The 25,612-nt window shown below is 38.6% G+C and overlaps 5 protein-coding genes and 1 long non-coding RNA gene across 6 annotated transcripts in view; 4 read left to right on the forward strand and 2 right to left on the reverse strand.

Annotated features, from left to right (window-relative positions):
• LOC309493191 (titin-like) overlaps nucleotides 1–25,612 on the reverse strand; it is a 442,694-nt gene that overhangs the window by 176,695 nt on the left and 240,387 nt on the right. The window lies entirely within an intron of this gene.
• Nucleotides 1,998–3,238, forward strand: LOC309493338 (histone H2A-like). The gene is made up of 2 exons (XM_082162513.1): nucleotides 1,998–2,195; nucleotides 2,866–3,238. Exons 1-2 carry the CDS (start codon nucleotides 2,046–2,048, stop codon nucleotides 3,100–3,102), a joined length of 387 nt encoding a protein of 128 aa, XP_082018639.1. The 5' UTR covers nucleotides 1,998–2,045; the 3' UTR covers nucleotides 3,103–3,238.
• On the forward strand, nucleotides 4,176–4,864 carry LOC309493328 (histone H4). The gene has a single exon (XM_082162501.1). The coding sequence runs from the start codon at nucleotides 4,228–4,230 to the stop codon at nucleotides 4,537–4,539; it is 312 nt and encodes a 103-aa protein (XP_082018627.1). The 5' UTR covers nucleotides 4,176–4,227; the 3' UTR covers nucleotides 4,540–4,864.
• On the forward strand, nucleotides 5,844–6,299 carry LOC309493307 (histone H2B-like). The gene has a single exon (XM_082162482.1). The coding sequence runs from the start codon at nucleotides 5,877–5,879 to the stop codon at nucleotides 6,249–6,251; it is 375 nt and encodes a 124-aa protein (XP_082018608.1). The 5' UTR covers nucleotides 5,844–5,876; the 3' UTR covers nucleotides 6,252–6,299.
• LOC309493374 lies at nucleotides 8,332–11,855 on the reverse strand. The gene is made up of 3 exons (XR_014203883.1): nucleotides 11,710–11,855; nucleotides 10,618–10,784; nucleotides 8,332–8,418 (listed from the first exon to the last, which is right to left on the reverse strand). It is a non-coding gene; the product is annotated as an uncharacterized lncRNA (long non-coding RNA).
• On the forward strand, nucleotides 17,195–18,952 carry LOC309493285 (uncharacterized protein). Its single transcript, XM_082162458.1, has 6 exons — nucleotides 17,195–17,256; nucleotides 17,342–17,437; nucleotides 17,511–17,647; nucleotides 17,728–17,788; nucleotides 17,858–18,073; nucleotides 18,532–18,952. The coding sequence occupies exons 1-6, from the start codon at nucleotides 17,254–17,256 to the stop codon at nucleotides 18,559–18,561; spliced, it is 543 nt and encodes a 180-aa protein (XP_082018584.1). The 5' UTR covers nucleotides 17,195–17,253; the 3' UTR covers nucleotides 18,562–18,952.

Here is a 25,612-nt window from a genome sequence, read left to right on the forward strand (position 1 = left end):
CAAACCACTTCAGGAGGAGATCTGAGACGCATTCCAGACGAAACTGGACAAGTGTAAATGCATATGGTTGTTGAAACCACATATGTAAATTGTACTCCTCCCAAAAATGCTAAAAAACAAAAAAAACGTGTGAGAGCGTTGTATAGGCTATTATGTTATATCCAGATATGACGATGCGCTGGAACACGCATCACCACAGATGAGCAACTGCATCAAGCAAACGTGCAAACTATCGCAAATCAAAGTGAAAGTAAGTCGCAGACGCTTAACACACAATCTTCATCATTAAAAGTAAAGAAACGAAATGATCTTACCAGGGCTGTTACTGCTCTCTCTTATTGCGGTCTTTGATTTCGAAATTTTAGCTGATGATCTATAAAATGCAGCTCATATCTCGGTGACGTGCACTCCATTAAATCTGCATATAGCGCGAGAATTGAAGATCGAATTTAAATCCGTTTCGCAAAAATACATTTATGTGACCAGGTGTAAATGGAATCGTTTTGATAATTTAGATAGCTATGCCTCACGAATTAGTTTGCCAGCTGAACTCAGGTGTTGTGAGGTGTATTTATCACGTAGTCCTGAGGGATATCCGACGACGCTGTTGACGTTGATTCCTGCGATTATCATGAGAACAGCTTTCAATATCTCACATAATTATCATAAATAAGCCTAACGTAGAGGTTGTAAATAGTGTAAACGAGCACAATTTGCAAACTATTATGATAAATTGCAATAATCATGTGTAATGACATCATAACGGCCAATGTTATGAAATAATGCGACGTACATTTAACTTAATTGATGTTATCTGGCATTTTGTAATGTTTACATTCCAATAAAAACAACACAAATTAAATTATACAGTAGGCCTAGACTATAGACTATTTACTTGTGATTTAGCTGCAATCATGTAAAAATGTTATAATATAATTTACGACAGTGCAAGTATTCCACAGCGACTCTAGGGGTCGCTGTTTGACAAAAACACAATTTCTACTTAGTGTGGCTTTAAACACATTTGACAAGCTAGTTGATAAAAATCAACTATTCTTTCTTTTATTCTTTCATGTTAACTGAAGTGAATAATACACTATTTTAACTTTAATCAACAAGTAGAATTGATCATGACATACTCACCTTATAAAAAAAAAAAGATAAAAAAATAAAATAAAATAAAAATCGCTGATCCAATGCTGAGCTAGTGAATGTCTGAACTAGTTGATGCACAAAATCAGTACACTGATAAAGAGGTTGACTGGCAAAAAGTATTTTACTGTATGTATTTTGAAAATACAAAAATACTCATCTTAAATGTATTTAAATACAAATTGCATTTGATTTTTTCCAAAGGCTTTAAAATACAAATACGTATTTTAAATACATGTATCTGAAATAATGCCCATCCCTGCAACTAATACACAACAGCTACAAAGAAATAAACTCAGTCTTTTTACTTGTTTTATATATATATAAAAAAGCTATTTTAAGAGCCACCCACTAGTTAATAGTAAAGAGTGTTATTTCATTGGTCAAAAGTGACATTGGCTTTCCTTTATATTACAAGTGAAAGCAAATGAACAGGTGCAAATGTTTTTGATCAAGTCTTAAGTATTTATGCATAAATACATAAATGTATATTATACATAAATCCATATTATGTATACACATGTTTACATATTTATACAATTAAACTGAAGCTATTATGCTTAATGACCGAAGTGTTTAACTTGTAATCACACATTTTTATCATTATCATCATAATTATCATCATCATCATCATCATCATCAACATTATCAAAATAAAGTCACCCTTTAAAAGGAAGACTAGCGGCATTAAATGATACTACAGCGTGACGTGTCTGAGTGTAAGCAGCAGAAAGGAGGGTTTGGTGTTCAGAGAGAAGATCACTGATTGGCTGGGAATGTTTTCAGATTTCAGCCAATAGGAGACTGTCACGCTTTCCTTTATAAGTCACCTCACAACTGGCAACCGCACTGTATTTGTTTCCCTCCCTAATCGTAAACAAACTTAAATCGCAATGAGTGGAAGAGGTAAAACCGGGGGAAAGGCTCGCGCTAAGGCCAAGAGTCGCTCTTCCAGGGCGGGACTGCAGTTCCCCGTCGGCCGTGTTCACAGGCTTCTCCGCAAAGGCAACTATGCCCAGCGCGTCGGTGCCGGAGCTCCGGTGTATTTGGTAGTGATGGCAAAATCGAGGCCTCGTGAACCAATGAAACAGTTGAACCAAATGTGCCATATTGTTTCGAGGCTTCGAATCAATCCGACACCCGTCTCAACGGTGACACCTAGTGGTCACTTGCAGGTGTTGATCTGAAACAACCTTGACAAGCCATTAAAAAAATGTGTTGTTTTTTTATTATTATAATGTTCTAATATGTGAAGCTTGTAACCTATAGGCTCCTCACTGTGCATGTTATTTTGGTCATGAAAAATGAATATTAATAAAAGAAATCAAGCCACAATGTCTCACTTTTTTAGAGATTTTTATTCAAAAATATTAATTTATCTGCTGTGGAAGGACTTAGCCTACTTCTTTTTTTACAGATAATTTCTCCAGCCTTTGAAAAAATCCTCTCACAAAAACCCACGAGGTCAAAATGCGTTTATTTCACTTTTATACAGATGTGCGATTGTGTGGTCTGTTCCCGACCGTGTCAATCAAACGCTGATTCGGCGGACCACACCTGATGAAACACTAGTGAAACACTTCGAGGCTTCGTTTGGTCATAGTCACGTGACATGGGTGTTTCGAATCACGCTTCGGATCAGTGTTTCGACACATCTGCGCTTCGGGATCTTGCAAAGCTTCGGAACGACTGTTTCGCTTCAGCCATCCTTAGTATTTGGCCGCTGTGCTCGAGTATCTGACCGCTGAGATCCTGGAGTTGGCTGGAAACGCCGCTCGGGACAACAAGAAGACCCGCATCATCCCTCGACACCTGCAGCTGGCGGTGCGCAATGACGAGGAGCTGAACAAGCTTCTGGGTGGCGTGACCATCGCTCAGGGTGGTGTGTTGCCCAACATTCAGGCCGTGCTGCTGCCCAAGAAGACCGAGAAGCCCGCGAAGGCCAAGTAGACTGACGGAAGCTTCTCTTCAAACCAAAGGCTCTTTTTAGAGCCACCCAATATTTCCCCGAGAGAGTTATTTCATAAATTGTATCACTATATAAATTGGTATCAGCCCAGCATAGAACCAAGTCAGTTTTGTACCGAACGTTGTTAATGTCTTAAAAGTAAATGAAATATAAGCACTTTTAATGCAAGTAACACGCTGTATTATGAACATATGGCACTGCGCGGTTATTTCCCTCCTTTGTGCTATGAAAAAAAAAATGTCACTGTATGTGATCTATTTATTCGTATTCGCGTCTCAATTGTTTATATTAGTTAACAAAACGAACAATTATGGGTCATGATACACAAATATAAGACTGATTTAATCTATTTTCTAGCTTTGTCTTTGTGTACCCGAAAAAAAGATTGAGCTTGAAAGCAGGAGGCGCACAGCCATTGGCCAGGTCCAGGACACCAACTTGTGCGCCATCCACGCCAAGAGAGTCACCATCATGCCCAAAGACATCCAACCGGGCCCGTCGCGTCCGCGGAGAGCGCGCTTAAATCCACAGCAGTCACTCAAACCCAAAGACTCTTTTAAGACTCAATGAAAGATGATTTCCATATTACGGCGTTTTTAAATAATTAGTTCTATATGCCATGGTGGTCTTATAAAATGCAATTTTTATTTAAATCCAAAAGTAAATGAATGGTTGTTTAAGTTTTAGTGTTATGCTTCTATATTTAGTTATTATATAATTTGTATGTATTAACCCTCATTCTCTCCTACCTGTAACAAATCCTTCCCTCGCGGGTCAAAATGACTGAACCCTTAGATTACACCTTTCTTTTGTCTAGAAAGCTTTGGCTGTATCATTTGTAAAATTGTCTTTTTTTAACGCATTTAAATTTATTTGTATATACTTAAGTTAAATTATATCGTTAACAATATTACTTTAATTCTATTTCCTTCCACTAGTATCCAGCATCAAAAGACAGACCTCGACTTGGAAATGCGTAACTGGTGACGTTTACTAGAACCGCCCCTGAATGTGGTTTCAACTAGGTCCGCTAGCTGATTATAAACTCCTCTTCCCCAGTGGTTTGTCTATCATCTGCTGTTGTCAGTTGAAGAGTATCTGTCGTCATGTCTGGAAGAGGAAAAGGCGGTAAAGGACTCGGGAAAGGAGGCGCTAAGCGTCACCGAAAGGTTCTTCGTGATAATATCCAGGGAATCACTAAACCCGCTATTCGTCGTCTTGCTCGACGTGGCGGCGTCAAGCGTATTTCTGGCCTGATCTATGAAGAGACTCGCGGTGTGTTGAAGGTGTTTCTGGAGAACGTCATTCGTGATGCTGTGACTTACACTGAACACGCCAAGAGAAAGACCGTCACCGCCATGGATGTTGTGTACGCGCTGAAGCGACAGGGACGCACTCTGTACGGGTTCGGGGGTTAAGAGATCCACGAAGAAGAGAAACCCAACGGCTCTTTTAAGAGCCACCCACATTTACACACAAAGAACAAGTTTGAGGTGGTCAAATTGTATTTTTGGAATATATTAATTGTGCTTTCCTTAAACGTTGCCTCAAAATTATTAAGCAAATACAAAATATAAACTTAGTTTTAATGTTATTCTCACGATTGTGCTTTGCAGTTAAAACTACATTTTCAAAGAGTTTTGGGCGTTTGTTGTCATTGTGCAATATTTTTTGATGTAGTTTATTATTGTTCTTACATTTGTATTGGCATGTCTTTCAAAATACAGTTTATTCTTCACTGTAGTGGATCTTATATTTGAGTGAGTTTCTAACACAGCACGTGTTTTTCAGCCTGGATGTCATGTAAAGTCAAATTCAGTGCTTTCCACAGATACCAAATGTTTGGAGGTTTCACCATGAAACCAGTGGGACCGGAGACCTGAAGACTTAGCACTCTTATGGAAAATTATAATATTTTGTAATTATCATTTAAATCAGACTTGTATTCAAGTTGTTTGTCATAAATCAACATCTCAGGAAAACTATATGGGGTTTTGGGAGACGAGGTGTATAGGGAAGGAAATTATACATCGGTATTCCTATGAATGTAAACCCTTTTTAATCACATGTTGCCCCAAGAACACATTAATATGCTAATTAGATAGTTAGATACATTGTGTTGAATGGGAATTGCATTTATGGTCTTGTTTACATGCATAATTAAGTGCATGACGTAAAATGGTATATCAATTAATTACATTAAATCTTTCATAACATAGCTGAGAATAATTTTTGCACAACGTTTGATTAGTTTCTTTGTTCTGCTGAACACAAAGGAAGATATTTGGAAGAATGTTTTTAACCAAACAGATCTCGGTCCCCATTGACTACCATAGTATATTTTTTTCCTACTATGGAAGTCAATGGGGACCGAGATCTGTTGATTACAAACATTCTTCCAAATATCTTCCTTTGTGTTCAGCAGAACAAAGAAACTCATACAGGTTTGGAACAACTTGAGGGTGAGTAAACAATGATAGAATTTTCATTTTTGGGTGAACTATCCCTTTAAGGAATGGAGTCGATGTGGGGGATGGTATTTATAGATGGGCGTGATTAATATTTTAAAGCTTCTGATTGGTCCACCTACAAGTCAGTGAATGTGTAATGTGGCCAATGAGATCACTCTATGGGTTGACGACTCACAATCACAGAGACTCGTTCTTCCCTTTTGAAATTAGCATAGAGCAGTGCATAAAGCCCGCCTGCAGTGATTCAGCTTTATTGGTCTTTGAGTTTCTTTGACTGAATCATCATGCCTGAACCAGCGAAGTCTGCACCCAAGAAGGGATCGAAGAAGGCCGTCACTAAAACCGCCGGCAAGGGCGGAAAGAAGCGCAGAAAGTCCAGGAAGGAGAGCTACGCGATCTACGTGTACAAAGTCCTGAAGCAGGTTCATCCCGACACCGGGATCTCCTCCAAGGCGATGGGAATCATGAACTCTTTCGTCAACGACATCTTCGAGCGCATCGCCGGTGAAGCGTCTCGTCTCGCTCACTACAACAAGCGCTCCACCATCACATCGAGAGAGATCCAGACCGCCGTGCGTCTGCTGCTGCCCGGAGAGCTGGCCAAACACGCCGTGTCTGAGGGCACAAAGGCTGTGACCAAATACACCAGCTCAAAGTAGAGCGAGCTCAGCTCAACACAACACACAAAGGCTCTTTTAAGAGCCACACATATTGTCTTTAAAGAGCAGTTGAATTGCAGATTTAATTATCTATATCGCGGAAGATGTTGTAGAGCAATAAGATGTAAGACTTTTATGGCTGGTTTCACAGACAAGGCTTAAGCTCCCAGACTCAAATTCATGTCATAACATAAAATCGACTTATTTCAAGGGTTTACTTTTATATAAAAAAAAAATCTTTTAAATCTGTTGCTTTTTTTATAGACTAAAATGAAAAACAGTTCTAATGACATTGGCTCTTGTGTTCAGCAAATGTTGTGAATGCAAAAATATTTTTATTAACATTTATATTTGAATGTTTTTTGTTGTTTTTTGGACAATCCAGCTTCTTCCCTCATAAAATACAGATTGAATCAGTTTCAGGTGTTTTTTCTATAATATATCAGAGGTCTGTGCGCTGCGCTATTGATTTTTCACTACTTCTCAAATGTTGACTTGTCAACCTACAAATGTAATTTAAATGAATAGAATAGTGGGTGAATTTTAACACACATATGAGGGTCAAACAATATGTTCAAGCTCTCTGTCTGTTTTTATTTATTTATAAATCTTTAATGTCAAATCCATTTCATATATAGTGTGTATGTCATGAAGAGGAATTAATTTTTCATGAAAATTGTCACTGGTGTTACTGTCACTGGTGTCACCTTTCTTATGGGTAACACCAGTGACTTCCATTTATAGATAAACTTTATTGTGTCACTGGTGTTACTGTCTTTTTTTCCTGTCACATTAAATGCAATGTCACATGTGACATAGTAATAATGTTACATCCATTTAATTCTGCTACACTCAAAAGTTAAGATTTAAAGGATTGCATCATTACTTGATTTTAACTGGTTTTCAAATATTTTCATTGTTATAGCAAATAGATGGTAGCGCAGATGAACTAACCTCATTCAAGCACACTTTTAACAAACCTGATTAAAATAAATAAAACATCTCCTTATTTGTTGCATTATTATTATTTTTCGCTAACTCTGTCTACATGTGCTGAAAAAAATTAGAAATAATATTTTATAAAAACCAAATAATATTGCCAAAGAAGTAAGGTAACACCAGTGACAAAAAAATGGTACATGCGGTCTTTAAATAAATGTACAAAAAATATAATAAATCATTAAGCTGTCATTTATGCATATTCATAAAGTCAAAGGGTAGTCTAATAATGTGGTGTAAGTTTAAATGTTAGAAAAATAATCAATTTTAAGACATCTTGCCCTACCAAAAGTGGACGTTTCTGTAGAATGACCCTTTATCGTTTATGTCCATCCTGTTTGTGATAATATTACCCCCACTTGCCCCCCCACTTGCCCCCCCGTGGGGCTCGCCTGCTCCACTTGCCCCTCCGTGGATTCCGGCTGCTCCACTTGCCCCCCCGTGGGGCTCGCCTGCTCCACTTGCCCCTCCGTGGATTCCGGCTGCTCCACTTGCCCCCCCGTGGGGCTCGCCTGCTCCACTTGCCCCTCCGTGGATTCCGCCTGCTCCACTTGCCCCTCCGTGGATTCCGCCTGCTCCACTTGCCCCTCCGTGAATTCCGCCTGCTCCACTTGCCCCCCCGTGGGGCTCGCCTGCTCCACTTGCCCCTCCGTGGATTCCGGCTGCTCCACTTGCCCCTCCGTGGATTCCGGCTGCTCCACTTGCCCCTCCGTGGATTCCGGCTGCTCCACTTGCCCCTCCGTGGATTCTGCCTGCTCCACTTGCCCCTCCGTGGATTCTGCCTGCTCCACTTGCCCCTCCGTGGATTCCGCCTGCTCCACTTGCCCCTCCGTGGATTCCGCCTGCTCCACTTGCCCCTCCGTGGATTCCGCCTGCTCCACTTGCCCCTCCGTGGATTCCGGCTGCTCCACTTGCCCCTCCGTGGATTCCGCCTGCTCCACTTGCCCCTCTGTGGATTCCGCCTGCTCCACTTGCCCCTCCGTGGATTCCACCATCCCCTCCGTGGATTACGGCTGCTCCACTTGCCCCTCCGTGGATTCCGCCTGCTCCACTTGCCCCCCCGTGGATTCCGCCTGCTCCACTTGCCCCCCCGTGGGGCTCGCCTCGCAGGGTGTGAGCTGCAGAGTAATCAGCTGATCCTCATTGCCACTGGAATCCTGGGTCCATCCTGTGCAAGTTAAACAAGTGTCGTGTTTTGCTTATTTAAAAGATAGAGTTTAACCATAAGCTTGATCTGTACCTGTTTTAACTGTTAGGTAAATGTGTTTGAATAATATATACCAAATTTTCCCCAACCAGATTTGAAGGCACTTTTGATTGCAGGAGAACTATTGAGAGTCTACTGGATGTATTAGATATCTGTAATATATTTGATTGATTTTCTATGACGATAACCAATACAATATATCTTTAAGTCAGGAAAATAAAACCCAGAGCGCTCATAATATCTATTGAAAAAATGACAAGTATAATGTTCGTTTACAGTCTGGGTCAAACTATTCAGTTAAGACTAGACTGCGTGCGCTAAAAAACTTTGGGCTTTATGCCTCAAAGTTCGTAGCAGTGTAAGTTTGTGGTGTATCCAGCAAAAATTTGATGGTTTTCTTTTTCTTTGTGTTATTTCCGTTAATGATCTACATTTTAGCACTGTCCTCGATATTGTTTCAATGAGTATATATAGATTCATTATCATTTGATTCACTGACCCAGTGACCAAAACGGGTCTTTGCAAATGTAATGTGTTCAATTAGTATGTCACTACAAAAATTGCTGTGGTCAGAGTGCCTAAACATTAAAGATATGGTTGTATGTGGGCTGAAAACAGAAATGAAATATGTCTCCTACAAAAACATGCCAAACATAATTCTAAAGTTGACAGTATATGCTTGAATGCACTTAACTCTGGGTGCCAAATCCCATTGTAGACCAGTGTGCTGCATGCTATTAATACAAACAGGGCTCAATACACTTAGAATCTACATGTCTACATCTGCAGTTGCAGGAAACTACTGTTTTGAAACAGTTTACTTCAATTCCCATAATCAATTGCCAGGTGTGAATTTTTATGTTTTTCTACCCATTTGCGTCTACATTAAATGTGTTGGTAGAGACGTCACATAGAGTAGACTATGATCATACAAGCATTCAGCAGCAGAAAAAAAGAATGACTGAATTTAAGTTTTAGGGGTGAGCCATTCCTTTAAAGGGATACTCCACCGAAAAATGAAAATGCTGTCATCATATACTCACCCTCATGTTGTTTCAAACCTGTATGAATTTCTTTCTTCTGCTGAACAGAAAGGAAGATATCTAGAAGAATGTGAGTAACCAGACAGTTTTAGATACCATTGACTTCCATAGTAGGAAAAAAATATACTATGGAAGTCAACTGTCTGGTTACTCACATTCTTCTAGATATCTTCCTTTCTGTTCAGAAGAAGAAAGAAATTCATACAGGTTTGAAACAACATGAGGGTGAGTATATGATGACAGCATTTTCATTTTTCGGTGGAGTATCCCTTTAAGATTTAAACATTAATAAAATATTTTGCGTACTCAACACAAGTTGTGAACTGTGACTTTAAAGGGATAGTTCACTTTGAAATACATTTTTGGTATGTTTTAGCTTACCTCAAGGGCATCCAAGATGTAGGTGTCTTTTTTTCCGCAGTAGTTTCAATTTTGATATTTTTAGGTCAAACCGTTCTTGTCTGTCAGTCATATAATGCAGGTCTATGGTCACTGTCTCAAAGAGCATGCACAGAGTCCAAATTAAAACAATTCCCCGTCATCCAAATTAAACAATTCCCCATCGTAAGTACACATTGATGGCCTAAGATACGAAACGAGCGGTTTGTGTGAGAACACAGCCATGTCTAAGTGATCTGATCTGACGTGTACGCAGACTGGTGCATAGATATATACACTAGATGTCGCCTTAAAGACATTAGTTCCAATGAACTGCCGTAGACAAGGCGACATCTAGTGTGTATATATCTATGCACCAGTCTGCGTACACGTCAGATCAGATCACTTGGACATGGCTGTGTACAAGAGGTAAAAACGATATAAATACTGTTCGTTTTCTCACACAAACCGCTCGTTTCGTGTCTTAGGCCATCAATGTGTACTTATGATGGGGAATTGTTTTAATTTGGACTCTGTGCATGCTCTTTGAGATAATGACCATAGACCTGCATTATATGACTGACAGACAAGAACGGTTTGACCTAAAAATATCAAAATTGAAACTACTGCGGAAAAAAAAGGACACCTACATCTTGGATTCCCTTGAGGTAAGCTAAAACATACCAAAAATGTATTTCAAAGTGAACTATCCCTTTAAGATACAGTGCATGCATCTCACCTTCACAAAGGTATTCATAAAATGAACCTATCTTCTGTAGGTAGTCCTGGGCAAAGGTGGAGAGTGTGCAGCGAGGCGTTAATATTTCGCACTTAATTTCTTTTTTTTTTGTTCTCCTTTCCTAGTAGCAGAACTGGTTTGTAGCCAATGGCATGGAGTTTCTCAAGCTGCAATGACAAAATTGTGTGTTTGCTGTTTAAAGTAATAGAAAAACAACATAAAAAATAACTAAGAATATTAATTTAAAAATATATATCATTATTAATGACAGCATCCAGGTTACTGCCATTCAGGATTTTTAACCTAATGGTGAGTTTAGCTTTATGTGCAAACAGGAAAGGCTCATACATTAGAAGCAAAAAACAACTCTATATAGAAAAACAGTAAAAAGATGAATCTGACACCATGAGGGTACCCTTTATATAACATTAGTAGCTCGGGTTTTGCACCTACATTGATAAGATATGTAACCATTGTGCAACTGGACAATGACAATCTAAAGATTTATTAAAAATAAAGGCAGAACCTTAGTGATTACGTGACCAAATGGGTGAATGCTGCACATATTTAGTTGACGCATTCACATTTTAAAGTGCTTTGAGTAGTACAGTATGAATGCAGTTCATGTGTTATTTCTCATCCACTCGATAAGAAAGTTTGATTATTAAATTGCACCTGTAATTCTGTCATAATGCATGCCTGTATATGTTATTAACTCAAGAATTCCTGAGTTTCAATTATATTTGCTGTGTGTTCAAATTTTGCTCTGGTAGATCATTTAGGTATGTGATGTATTGCGGTGAAGATGTGATAACTTTATGGTTGTATTACCACCACTAAAATAAAAACTACAAATCACAATTACGTGTGCCTTCAAAGTTGATAGTTAAATTATACTTTTAAATTGATTCTGATGACACAGGGAGGACAAAGTATAATTGGAAAAAAAAATATTCAAATTTATCTATATTGGGAAAAAATAATGCCTTTCTGACCTTGTGCTGGCATGCTCACTTAATAACAAATGGTACCACTGAATGTACTTCCTAGATGATCTGGACAGTTTACTGTCATGTATGAAATTGTACGTACCATGATATTGGCTTCATCCTTGATGGATGCAGTGTTGTGGTTTTTCTTACGACCAACCACCCATTCCTCTCGCTTCTCATCAAACCTCTGAAGCTTCTTCTTGAGGCGCTGCTTCAGAGGCTGCACCTTTTTACAATGTGAGCAGATCTTTTGAGCGCAAAATAAAATCCCCTGGCAAAAGGGGCAGATCTTTTTTGTAGACCCCCCTGGCATTATAACAAACAGTCAGATACAGACAGACAGACAGACAGACAGTCAGATACAGACAGACAGACAGACAGTCAGACAGTCAGACAGACAGACAGTCAGATACAGACAGACAGTCGGATACAGACAGACAGACAGACAGTCAGATACAGACAGACTGACAGTCAGATACAGACAGACTGACAGACAGACAGACAGACAGACAGACAGACAGTCAGATACAAACAGACAGACTGACAGTCAGATACAGACAGACTGACAGACAGACAGTCAGATACAGACAGACTGACAGACAGACAGTCAGATACAGACAGACTGACAGACAGACAGTCAGATACAGACAGACTGACAGACAGACAGTCAGATACAGACAGACAGACAGACAGACAGTCAGATACAGACAGACTGACAGACAGACAGTCAGATACAGACAGACTGACAGACAGACAGTCAGATACAGACAGACAGTCAGATACAGACAGACAGACAGTCAGATACAGACAGACAGACAGACAGACAGTCAGATACAGACAGACTGACAGACAGACAGTCAGATACAGACAGACTGACAGACAGACAGTCAGATACAGACAGACAGTCAGATACAGACAGACAGACAGTCAGATACAGACAGACAGACAGACAGACAGACAGTCAGATACAGACAGACAGTCAGATACAGACAGACAGACAGTCAGATACAGACAGACAGACAGACAGACAGACAGTCAGATACAGACAGACTGACAGACAGACAGTCAGATACAGACAGACAGTCAGATACAAACAGACAGACTGACAAAGATGGGTAAGACAGACAAGTAGACAAAGACAGACAGGGAGGAAAGAAAGAGCAATAGATAAAGACTGTGAGATAGATAAAGATTGAAGAGATGGACAGAAATATAGATCGTGAGAACAGAGAGGATGTAAGATATAGCAAATAATGAAGAGATAGAGGTTGGCTCTTAAAAGTGCCTTTGGGTTTTGAAAATCATGTTCGGATCGGTTCGACAGGTGATGTTTGGCAGGATCTGCAGGGAGAACAACAGAAAATGTTAATTATGTAGTGTTATGTTGATATAAGATTTAAAAAGTGTACCCTAATTGTGAGTGATTCCCATTTTCTTATAAATGCTTAGGATAAATAAATACAGATTCACATTGTTCCTATTTCCTGTGCTACTGTTAAAAGTCGCGTAACAATTATTATTTTTTTTTTATGGCGCGTAACATCCCACATAGCAAACAGACTTGGCCCAAATGTGGCCTCATCGTGGCACTGCTGGCGTGTTGCCGGTATGATGAAGTATTCGGTCACTCTGAAGTGATGGGTCCGGGCTGAGGACCCAATTAGTGTGCCAGTAGTATGCCTGATCTAAATCTGTTCTCGCGATAACTTGTAGCTAACGAGAGCTATTTTAGTGTTATTATGTGGTAGCTTTATGTAGAATGCTAAATCCCGCTGCTATATGCAAGGTAAGATTAAATTAAATTGTATATTGTATATGTAAATTGTGTATATTCTATAGCTAATATTTAAAATCTCAAGTTGCGTCAATAGCAGGAGAAAGTACTACTGTGTTAAAAATACTACTGTTATTGTGTCACGAAATGTAGTTTTAAGAGTTTTTCAGTCGATAATGTAGTTGTTTCAATCACAAATATGTTGTTTGTTTCTACAGATAGCGCCTATTTAAAAAAATGATCTGACGTTTTCGGAGATGTGAGATCCAAGGGATCACCGGGTGCTCAGCGCTCCTGTATCCCGCCTGAAACAGCCTTACCTCGGCTAGATCTACTGCCGTCTGCCGCTGGTTTATGTCTCTAGTCTAGTGGTTAAACATGAGATATAATTCGTCTTGTGTAGGCTATATCTAACGGACGATCTTAGATATCATTAATCTATAATTTGTTCCCTGGCAAATCGTTTTGGCTGAGGGCAAAGTTTTAGCTTCATAACTTTATATAACGTTAAATTATTTAGGCTATTTATCTTTAACGATGTAGCCTGCTGACTTATGTTTGACTGAATCGTTTTACTTACTTTATTTCTTGACTTGTATAGCTTCTTATACCTTTTTGGCTGCTTTTATAATGGCTATTATTGATCAATAAAACAGAAATTTAACAAAAAGAGACAGGGTTGTGTCATTTTATTTTATATAGCCTATGTAAGAATATTTTAATATATATAAAATATGATATCACCAACACGGCATTTATTTTTTTCATGTATGGGAAGTATTTCAGGTGTCTTGAAAGAAAGAAATCAAGTATCACTGACAAAGGCTCAAAAGAGACCATGACTTTCTAAAAGATCTTTTAAAAACAGATTGTTTGTGTTTTTTGTTTTACTTTTAGGACTGGAGAACATCTGTCAATGAGATGTCATGACTTCTTTTCTGTTTGTTAAATGCTCAGTTAGGTTTGGGATCTCTGCAAAGGAGTACCTTCTCACAACATAGCGACACTTTATAGTTAACTTAATGAATTACTAACGTAATGATAGTAGTAGCAAAATGAAAAAATATCATTGCCTTTTAATGTGTTATGTATTCTGTGATTTACAGTATCCGCTACGTTTGCTTATGATAAAACAACTAAATTTACATCATATTTTCTTCAATAAATAACATGATTTAAATACTGTGTGTTGCGTTCCCTCACATTACCTCTTTATGTCTCTAATACAGGTGGACATCTTTATTACAAGACTGCAGACGGATCAAACCGTCTAGTTGTCATGGATGAGAAACAGAAGGAACGAGTCCTTCGGGAATGCCATGACAGCCCAGCTACAGGTGGGCATCAGGGGAGAACAAGGACATGCAATAAGATTGCAAGCGCATACTATTGGCAAGGCATCTTTCGGACGTCACGAAGTGGGTAAGATAATTGTAGACTCAAATTCCCGAACCACAAGATGGTTTCATACAGCCCCTCAAGTGTAAATAATTAACTCATGTACGTTATGTAGAGGCCACGACATATTATATTGAGGACCACAACATCATATTATATTAAATACTTAATGGTGTTAAGTCGTGTCACAAAGTATACACCATTCTTTTTGATGTTTCACCGGCACCCAAACACGCCAGAGGTTCTAAACACAAAGGTAGTATCTGAGACAGATTGCTTTGTAGCAGAGGATCCGAATATTGTAATGCCAACACGGATAGTAGAGGTGACAGCAGTACAGGCAAAGGTAATTGTCTCTAGTATGAACTATAATTAAGTAATAATTCACATTATTTAAGGTATTTTATTAAGTCTGTTTATTGTACATTATCTTCATAAGGTGCGGGATCACATTGCAAAAGCACAGGGGAAGCAAAAGGCAGAGTACGAGTCCCGGAAAAGAAAAAATGTGAAATCATTTCACATCCACGAAAGAGAGGAGGTACTCAAAGCAAACAAAAGAAAAGAGGGACGCAAAGGTGGACGTTTAGAGGGGAACTGGACAGGCCCTTTTGTAGTCGAAGACATTACCGGAAAAGGGGTTGCTACACTTGCAGACAAATCTCCGCCAGAAAACCAATGTGTCCCAACTCAAACCATTCCTGCGGCGTGACATTAACCTGAATGGTGAGAAAGGCAGTACATTACAGTAGATGGTCCACTTTTTGAAGTAAATGTTTATGGCAAATTTAAAATATTACATATACAACCTTTTTCAGTGAAAATTCATGATGACCATGATTCTTCCTGCCTGAAGACAGACATGGCAGGAGGTGATGCATCACGCACAGGTATGCTTTATTTGATTTAATTTTAAAAAAGTACTATAAGTAACTTTGACAAAGATTTGTGACTGATCCAAATGTGTTTACAGAAATAGAAAAAAAAAAAAAAACAGTTTTCAGTGGATCGCTTTCACATCTTGGAGCTAGAAGAGGTAAGATGTTAAATAAATGGAAGTCTGTTATATATTATATAATATTATATATGTAAGACAATTACAAACCTTTTTTTTTTTCTAGGAAATGTATATGAGAATTTTGAGTGAGGAAACCGACAGAAAGCGGCCACTCATTCAGTTTCCGAGATGCCAGGCCACAGTTGAAGATTTCGAGACACTGTGTCCACAGAAGAAAAGTTTCCCATGGCTGAATGACGACGTTAGAATTTTAATTTGCGAGTCTCTATTTGCCCCAATGGAATAAATGCTTTGTGGGATCTCCATATCTCAGCTCTGGAAGGCTCTAGAGCCTCCAATCATGCATTCATGTCTATGTCTCAGCACCCTCTAACAGAATCCAAGATTTCAAGAATATCCAAGAAACTTTATTTTTTGACCCAAAATATCTATAAGGGTTTTTTTGGGGCGAAAAATAAAGTTTCTCGGATATTCTCGAAACCGTGGATTCTGTTAGAGGGTGCTGAGACATAGACATGAATGCATGATTGGAGAAATTTTGGGACTCAGGCGAGCCCTCCATATGTGTCCAATGGCAGCTTATTTATATGGTCTTTTGTACACGAACCTCCTATATGTACTTCTTTTATTATTCAACAACATTTTATTGAAATCTACTATTTCTTTTAGATTCTTGACACAAGGATTGCACAGCTCTGTGAAGCACATGGTGGAACTGCTTTACAGGTGCACACGTTCGTTCTCTGGTGGCGATCCTTCACTATCAAGAAACATGTGGATGACAGTCACATTTCTTGTCTGAAGGTAAATGAAAATCTATGAAATAAATTTCAGGGGCAGGGGACACACTTACTTACTTAAAAATATTTTAAAGGACCTTGATGAGAATGACACTGTCACATTCACCATCTGTCATCGTCCTGTCTTCACTACAGTTCCCAGAATCCTCCTTGTTTCCACACCTGAACTCACTCCCTTCATTACCCACCTGTTCGTTATCATCATCATCTGCATCACCTGTCTTGTGTTCATCTGTCTGTGTATTTAAGTTCCTTCTGTTCACTCCTCACTTGTCGGTCAATGTTTGTTTAATGTTAGGTTATCCTTGTTCTGAGCGCTCGCTCCCTGTTCCTTGTATTTGTGATAATTGAGAATTAAAACTTTTGTTTCTTCATCCTTGAGTTCGCCTCCTACTTCATCCACCCAGAAGCCTGACAGACACAGTCCTTATTCCAAGAATTGTTGGTGGACAGAGCCCCGAAAAGGAAAACCACTTCATTTTGTGGGTATGTATGGATAAAAAAAAAAATACATTTTTGCTCAACAGTTGTTACTCTGGTTAAAGCGGTTTCTGTTTATGTTGTAAAGGTCTTGGATGGTTTGCTGAATCGTATTCGAGTTTACGACCCCAGTGACAACTACAAGTCAATTTCTGCGATGGACCTGGCTATACTATGGTATTTTGTGCTTTGTAAATGTCAAAACTGTTATCTTTATTTACTAATGTACATTTATTCATTTCTTTTTTCTTTTGTGCAAAAGCAATGCCTTCCGAAATACTTGGGAAAATGGACTGTTGAGTACCCAGAACAGTGGAGGCTGGCTGACTCTAACAACTGTGGGGTTTTGGTTTGTACAGTAAGTTAAATAAATGGATTTATTTATTTTATTTTTATCTACATTACTTTAACAACTGTGTTTATTTCATTAGATGGCAGAAATGGAGGTGAGGGACAAATGGACCTCTATGAAAAACGAGGTGATACAGGGAGACGATCTGTGGCATCTGAGAAGATATCACGCATCATCAATGGCAGCATATGCTGTTCAGCATATGACGTATAAAAGGTATGTGTAAAGTGTGTCATTCATATAAATCAACTTAAAATTATAATAAATCAAGTAGATCGATGATTTTTAAAATATAGGACAGTCGAGGAGGTGAAAAAAAAAGGAATTTGTTCTCTTGTCAGTGATACTGAAATTCAGGTACATATAAGACTTTACAAAATTTAAAATGGCTAGATATTGTTTGCTATACTAAATATTTTTTTTCAGGAGTTGTTTCAAGGAATTGTAAAAGGCTCAGTGAAACCCACATGGAACAAATGGTGGCAAATGAAGACTGGAAAAATGGCAAAACCTAAGAGCTTTCATCCTGCCTTGTCAGCACATGTTGAGGAACTTCTGGGACACATCGACAACATTGTGTTTGAGCAAAAGGACAAAAAACTTGAACATTTCGACCTTTTAATGTGTGAATTGATTCCTGAGGTAAGCATTTTATGGGATCGTGTTGGTACAAATAAGTACTTGAATTTTTTTATATCACCAAAAACACATCATTTTCTCACCCTGGTATCATTTGATAATATGTTGGGAGAAACTGATGGCTGATTTTTATGTTTTGGTGAACTAACTCATTAAACTAACTCATTAAGTAATTACTTTTTTTTTTAATCTTTTGTACAGATCAGCCTTCTAATACTGAGACGAACGGAAGGTTTCAGTCACTTTTGGGCTGATATATCTTATCTTGTGGAGTGTGTCATTAAAATAGCCTTTTAATGTCACAACATCCCATGTTCAACGAGCTAACTACGTTCTGCTGCGTTGCACCTTTGGGCTTGCATATCAAAGTAAAAACAGTGAGTGATGTTCCATAGCACTAAAGACTGTGCAAATGTCCAGTTGAACATGATGTGTTGCAGCATGTTTGTGTGTTTTTACAGAGTTCCCTCAAGCCTGTCCATGACACCTAGTCCAGCCTCCTCACCTACAGGTCACGACCCCACCATCTAAAGGGGAAATTGACTGACTGCATCATCTAGGCCTTAGGATGGTTCCACAAAGAATTGACTGCATATACAACATGAATTTACTTCAAACTAAAGATTTGACTTTTCATACAGCAAAAGACACTGCATCTATTTGTCTCATTAGTTCTCAAAAAACTTTAACCTTACGGTTCATTAAATATTTAAACACAGCTAACTCAACATTAGTTGTTTTTAAATCTTCACAATGTATAGCCAGAGAACTATCACAAAAGTATTTAGGAAAGTAACGACATACAAAAGTATGTCTGTTTAAAGCTGCTTTGTATTGTTGTGTATTTTTAAAAGCTCTATAAATGTCCTAAAACGATGTGCATTTTGCTTGTAGTTTGTGTTAATAAAAATGTAATATATTACATCCCATAATTCAGTTGAATTCATTATGTATTGTGTAATTAAATTAAATTTTTATACAAGTTTTGGTTCACTAATTTTATTACATTAAATGTTATTGTGTTGTATGATGTTCTGTATTAAGAAATAATTATGCCATAAATCATATGCATTAGTACACAAATGACAAGCTTGTAATAAAAAAAAGCATATTATGCCCTATTGCCCATATTATGCCCTATACATACTTAAATGGTATTTCTTTAAAATAAAAGATTATTATATGAATTAAGTAGTTTGATTACATTAAGATTTGTGTTTCTATAATTTTATTATACTGTTCTTTAGTCAAGGCTTGACAACCAATTAATATATATACCCACAAAACATAGCTAGCATTCTGTAATTTATTTAAATGTCTAAACTGTTAATAAGAAAAACAGTAATATACACAAATAAACATTATGTTATGGCTCTTTTAATAAATAAAATTGTACTTGTAACATTGTGCTGATTATTGCGATAAAAAACAATGCCATAATTATAATTGCACTACGAATTGCTGTGAATACGGTAAGGCAGTATAAGCTCAGGTAAAGCTCATAGCACGATCATCAGATAACGTTAGCTGTGCTATGCTACTATCTAAGCTAACTAAAAAACACACTAACAACGAGAAATGTTTAATTTCACAATCTATAGCTTCGGTTAAATACTAGTATATGAAACGTGTAATTTAAAATACATTAATGACTCGTTATAACGTAGTACAAACGTCTTCTATAATAAATTGATTTTGTATGATTTGTAAGCAGGCACTAAAGCGATTACCCATAAAACGTGCTTTGAACCAATCGGATTGCTTGGGTCCTCTGCCCGGACCCATCACTTCAGAGTGACCGAATACTTCACCACACCGGCTCTGGCATGCATCATGTCAGCCAACTGTGGGCCATGTGTGGCAATGATGGCACTGCATGCATGACAGCAGACAACATTTGGGCAGATTGTGCATGGGAGGTGTGTGGCCCAGATCAGTGTAGCGATTATGGGCCATACTTTGTGTACTGGACAATTATAAGTATTTAGGCCGCTACTATACATTCAAGGATTGCCCCCCTAACATTAGATGTAATAGCCTACATACAGCATATTATGCAACCACATGGGTTCTCTTTTGCACTCATGCCGAAACAGATCAAGCCTGCGATGTGTTTACAGCTCTCTTATTTTTTAAGGGTTTTTATTTAAGCTTAACCTCGATTAAAAATCGACCGTGGCGGGTACAAAGGTTATTTTGGCAGGTTATGTAATGGCAATCTTTAAAAAATAGAAGAACATCTCTTTTTTGGAGCTTTTTTAAATACCTGAATTCAAACTCGGATGTCACCTTGTTCTTTATTGAAGTGAACTATATGGTAGCTGATTCACTGCCCTGAACTTGAGAACGCGAGTACAGACTGACGCGACCGCGGTGCGATTGCGGCCTGCGGGTCATTCAATAGTGCCACATTATAAGCAATCATTTCCTGTATAAAATGTAACCGAAGCAACCTTATTTTAATTTGTTACCTACATTTATTTACAGTAGGTGGATGAATATTTGTATATGTATTTATTAATTTAGTATTTTGTCTTTTAGCTGCTGTGAGGAAAAAATCGTCTGACACATGCCTCTGATCAGGAGATAGAAGCAACAATACAAAGATGGCTTCAACTTGCTCCTGATAGAGATGGAGGAAGCAACATAGTATCAGCCCAGATCTGGTTCATGTGGATTTCACACGGTCCAGATGTGGGCCGGATCTGGGCCGACACTATGTTGCTGTCTGGCGAGAGCGCTTGAGGAGAAAAGAGGGGCTGCAGAGCTGTACTTCACTTCCTGAGGACAGTCCTAAATAGCATCACTTTCTCCCTCACACATACAAACATTCTTATGTGCAAATTTGTTTTAAGTATTTTTTTATTTTTTTTTGCTCTATGTTTGTTGTGAGTAAAATTATATTATATGTTTAAATTTCAGTGCTAGATTCATTGATAGATTCATTTAGTTAGAATTGAAAAATGTTGTACATAGTTGGCTGTTCAGGCAACTAAAATAGTGTTCACAAATTCTAGCTGTTTTTTTTTGGCTTGTGCATTACTACAATAAGTAAACTACTGTTTAAGACAGACCAGAACATTTTGAAATTAAATGCACTTTGAGGTGGTAATAAGATGTTAAGCTTTGAATGTACTAAAAAAAATAGAAAATAATAATAATTTATTATCATTGGCTTGTGCCTATTGTTAAATAAACTATTTTTGAGAATTGAATTTTCTTGAGCCTTATTTGTTCACATGGTTTGGGTAAGATTAGGCTGGGTTATGGCTCAGTTTTGGGTTTTCTGGTTAAAGGGTGGTGTTGATATGGTTACCCACATAGCAAATTTTTTCTGGCCCAGCTCCGGGCCACACAATCACTTTTCCCTCGGCCCAAGTACCGCAAAGAATGACGGCCCTGAAGTGGCCCAGAACTGGATTAAAGACAAGGGTCACACATGGGCCATAACTGGCCCGAATCTCAGCCATAAGGTACTAATAATAAAACCTGTTTTGGCCCAGTTCAGGGCCAGTTAAGGGTGACTAACTGGCTGAGATTCATTCTCATTCTCGTCATTCTTTGCGGTACTTGGGCCAAGGGAAAAGTGATTGTGTGGCCCGGAGCTGGGCCAGAAAAAATTTGTTATGTGGGATGTGTCTAGGGTTCGCCATCCCAGATTTAAAGGCAGCGTTATGTGCAGTATAACGTTAGACCAAGTGATAATATTGTTATTACTGACACATTACAGTGACGTTGTGTGTGAACCACGATGATCGAGAGAAAATTACATCATCTAGCTGCTAGATGTCCCCAATTACTATTCCCCCTGTTGAGATTTCTAAATATTGTGCTCTCATTTATATTTGATTTGTTTACCTTTTATTTATTTTTTTTCTTTGAACCAGGCAATCATATTGCAGAGTGTATGCCATGTGACCTAATCAGTGACTGAATGAATGCACATGTTTCTGTTTAAATAAAAGTGCGCCAGTCTGAACGAAACCGGTTGATGTGAAACAGTATTCCCTGTTGTCTGCGTAAATTACTCTGCTAACACCCCCAATAAATTCTCAATAAGCATTTACACGTCCAAAATAAAATTGAGTATTTCCACATAAAAAAAAACAAACATGTTGTGATATATATATATATATATATACATCTAGAACCTATATCTAGGCCTAGAACATGTTTTTTTTTTATAAACTCGTAATTTTATTAATTTTGGACGTGTAAATGCTTATGAATTCATCTTGCTTATTAGGCTGTTGTAAGCGACTTGCCGTGGTGGAATCGCGCTGGGCAATGGTTTCTGCGATGGTCGCACACAGTGACGTGTTGCACAAAATTGCGCCAAAATATCAATCATAATTAAAAAGTACAGTCTTACTATTTTATATCCGTGCTCAAAATTTTAAAGGGGTCAGCATAAATGTCCAAGTGAAAGAAACACGAGTATGTAGCCATTACATTTAAACACATATCACTTCCCAGAATGCATCCATCTCTTTGCCAAAGGATATGTCCATATAAAGCAATAAACATTTCTGCAGTAGGCTATATAATTAATTTATGACAACTTCATAATCAGTATTGAGATGAAAGTTCTATAAAAGTAGGCTATTCTTTTTTTCTTTTTTTTTGGCAAAAAAAAAAAAAAAAAAAAGCAAAGTATAGGCTCACTATAAGCAGGGGGGCAGGGTTTCATATTATTTTGAAGTTTCCCCGGGCGCCGCCATTGGCTAGCGGACCATCACCTGCTGTTAGCATCCCATTGACTCCTGTCGGTACAGGCATAGACATAATAGACGCCCTATCGACCGCTACTGCCTACTGGCGCGGGCGAGCCGTGGAGCCGCCATCTTAGACCGGTCACCCGCTCCACTCAGTGTAATCTGAATGGCAGGTGCAATGAGCTGTCAGCGCATTTAATTAATCATACCTCACTGAATACCGAACTGATTTTCATGCGGGTTTTTTTTGCTGCAAAGGTCATTCATGTAGCTATTACACAGGACACATGGTTCGGCGTATTTTAATATTCATAGTAGGCTTAACATTAATATAATATTCTGATTTAAGATATAAAGTGACCAGACGTCCAAAATCAAAATATGTGATGTAGGATATAAGGTATTTTATAAATCACACACTATAAATATGATAAAGAAGCAGAAGCAGAAACAGATAGTTGCAGTAAGGTAAGATATTTTAATAAGTTGAAGAAACGTGTGTGTTTTACATTTACATTGCTTCCTGATATCACGTGCGCAAACACAAATAACCTATATATATAAAATAGTTATGTCCGGTCGAACAATTAATGTATGAATTAACTTCAGATTGGATTGCGCTAAAAGTAAGTTTCGTGCCTCTTACAAGTGCTTTCGAACTTCTTTCTGATCTGAATGGTATGTGGAAAACACTTGCGTTGAGGGAGCCAGAAAACACTTGGGGGAGACTTCTCCTAGTGTCCAGAACGCAACTGAATGCCTTTTCAAGCGTCTCAATACTGGAAAAACCACAGGAAACTACTTTTAAACACGAAATTACTTGATTTACAGAGGGTCTATTCGCACGTCTCGTCTATTAATATAAACGTTACCTGAGGTAATTTTCCTGGACCTTTTTACAGAAGGTAAAAGTCGCCGTAATCTTTACTGACATTGTCCATAATGATTACTGAGATGCACATTCGGACGGGACTAAAATAACCGAGAAGCTCTTGTAATTATTACTTTGCCCCACCTCTCCATGTCAGGTGAACACCGGCTGGTGCAGTAAACATTGCCTAGCTAACGTTAGCTGGCTACGCTTTCAGTACAGTAATATCAAAGATCCTTGCTCCTTCTCAATTATCTGGTAATATTCTATTCACAAAATACAACCAATAGTACGGTAATGTTAAAAGTAATCCCCCGGGCCCTATTTGCGATGGTCCGCCGATTAGAACAGGAAAATACTCCACAGTGCTCTAGCATCTTCACTGCTGCCACGCAACGAAACTAGGAATACGACCGGTTTAAGATGGCGGCCGCATTTCTCAGTGCCCAGCGGCCAATCGGGCATCTAGTCTCTATATAATATCTATGGGTACAGGATCCGTTCCACCTGCACGATCCGTTTCACGCATGCGTAGTAGACGCAGTAGAAAACGCACATGCGCAAATGATAATTCTGTTTTGCGACGATTTACGACACTGCACGATCTGTTCCATGCATATTATTTAAAAAAAAGAAATGCATATTATGTTCCTTATTGTCTTCTGTAAACAACATTGACGTTGGGCTGTTTAATCCGGCCCGTCGAGTATTTAAAAAATCGTCTTAAGATCGCATTCATTTTGCCTTTTTCTTGCAATACTTTTTGCTATACAGTATATATTGCGTTGCATATATTTGACAATCGGAATACCAGATATTTCATGCCATAGCTAACAAATGTAAAAAAGGAAAAATGACATAAAAGCAGCTCATCATTCATTCGGCGCTGTTGTGGCTGCGGTGTGTGTGTGTCACGTAACAAGCAATGACGCGTCACCATGGAAACCAAACAGACAGCGACTTAAGGCCAATTTATACTTCTGCGTCGGGTTCGCGTAGAAGGTACGGCGTAGCATACGCATTGACGTGTACCATACGTCGTACCCTTCGCCGTACCCTGACGCGCACCTCCTCAAAAATGTAACTACGCGTCGCGGCGACGCGGACCGCAAGATCTGTGATTGGTCGGCTGGATAGCATCGCGTTTCCTCCTACCCATTTCCGGAATGATCTTCTGCACTCTGCACCGCCCGCCCGCCATTTTTAAATTCCGAAGATCAGTGAAGAGCCATGGAAATAAACCAAGTGACCGAGAGATTGCTTGAAGAAGTGCGGAAATACAGCCATCTGTATGACTCCTTCAGTCGCCATTGCTCGTAGAAACCTAAACTCAAAACAGCCGCGAGGAATGTAAACACAGTGGAACTGGAACATTAAAACCCACCCGCGCCAACTAGCGTTTCGGCGGTGTAACTGCAGAGCAACACAGACATTCGCAGAAGTATAAATGCTCACGACGGTGTCGCCTACGTGCGTACCCTACGACGTACACTACGGCGTACACTCGACGCAGAAGTATAAAAAAGCGCATAGACTTGTTGTACGTTAATGTTTTTTCCTTTTTTGGAAACTCACTGAGAAAATTTTTTTTGGTAACCGCTTGCACACCTGTTTAGTTTTTCCTTTGATTTTTCTGCTATTTAGTTTCTTTGCTCCTCTGGATTTGTAGATGTATTCCTGACTGATTCCATTTACCGACCTTTATCGCCCGGCTTTCGCTCCACTGTCTGCCATACAGAACCCGGTTTTGTTCATTAAATGTTCTGATCTGCCTTTGCTTTTTATGTTTTATTTTATTATACTTTAAATAAATTTGTATATTCGTTTATTTCATTTTTTTCCACAAATGTATGACTTTTGGAAGTGCAAATTGATTGCCATATGCAGTTTTAATAAAGTTGAATTAACGTAGCCTTCTGTCATTTTTACTCTTCTAAGTGTACACTTGCAGGTGTT

The sequence above is a fragment of the Leuciscus leuciscus genome (assembly GCF_965113295.1).
Source record: "Leuciscus leuciscus genome assembly, chromosome: 2".
NCBI classification, from domain to species: Eukaryota; Metazoa; Chordata; class Actinopteri; order Cypriniformes; family Leuciscidae; genus Leuciscus; species Leuciscus leuciscus.

Bases quoted from the DNA above. Each gene is read 5' to 3' on its own strand.
- LOC309493338 (XM_082162513.1), top strand. From the start codon at position 2,046: ATGAGTGGAAGAGGTAAAACCGGGGGAAAGGCTCGCGCTAAGGCCAAG. The intron at 2,196-2,865 runs TATTTGGTAGTG...AGCCATCCTTAG, and splicing joins TCGGTGCCGGAGCTCCGGTG to TATTTGGCCGCTGTGCTCGA.
- LOC309493328 (XM_082162501.1), top strand. From the start codon at position 4,228: ATGTCTGGAAGAGGAAAAGGCGGTAAAGGACTCGGGAAAGGAGGCGCT.
- LOC309493307 (XM_082162482.1), top strand. From the start codon at position 5,877: ATGCCTGAACCAGCGAAGTCTGCACCCAAGAAGGGATCGAAGAAGGCC.
- LOC309493285 (XM_082162458.1), top strand. The intron at 17,648-17,727 runs GTATGTGTAAAG...TTTAAAATATAG, and splicing joins CAGCATATGACGTATAAAAG to GACAGTCGAGGAGGTGAAAA. The intron at 17,789-17,857 runs GTACATATAAGA...ATTTTTTTTCAG, and splicing joins TCAGTGATACTGAAATTCAG to GAGTTGTTTCAAGGAATTGT.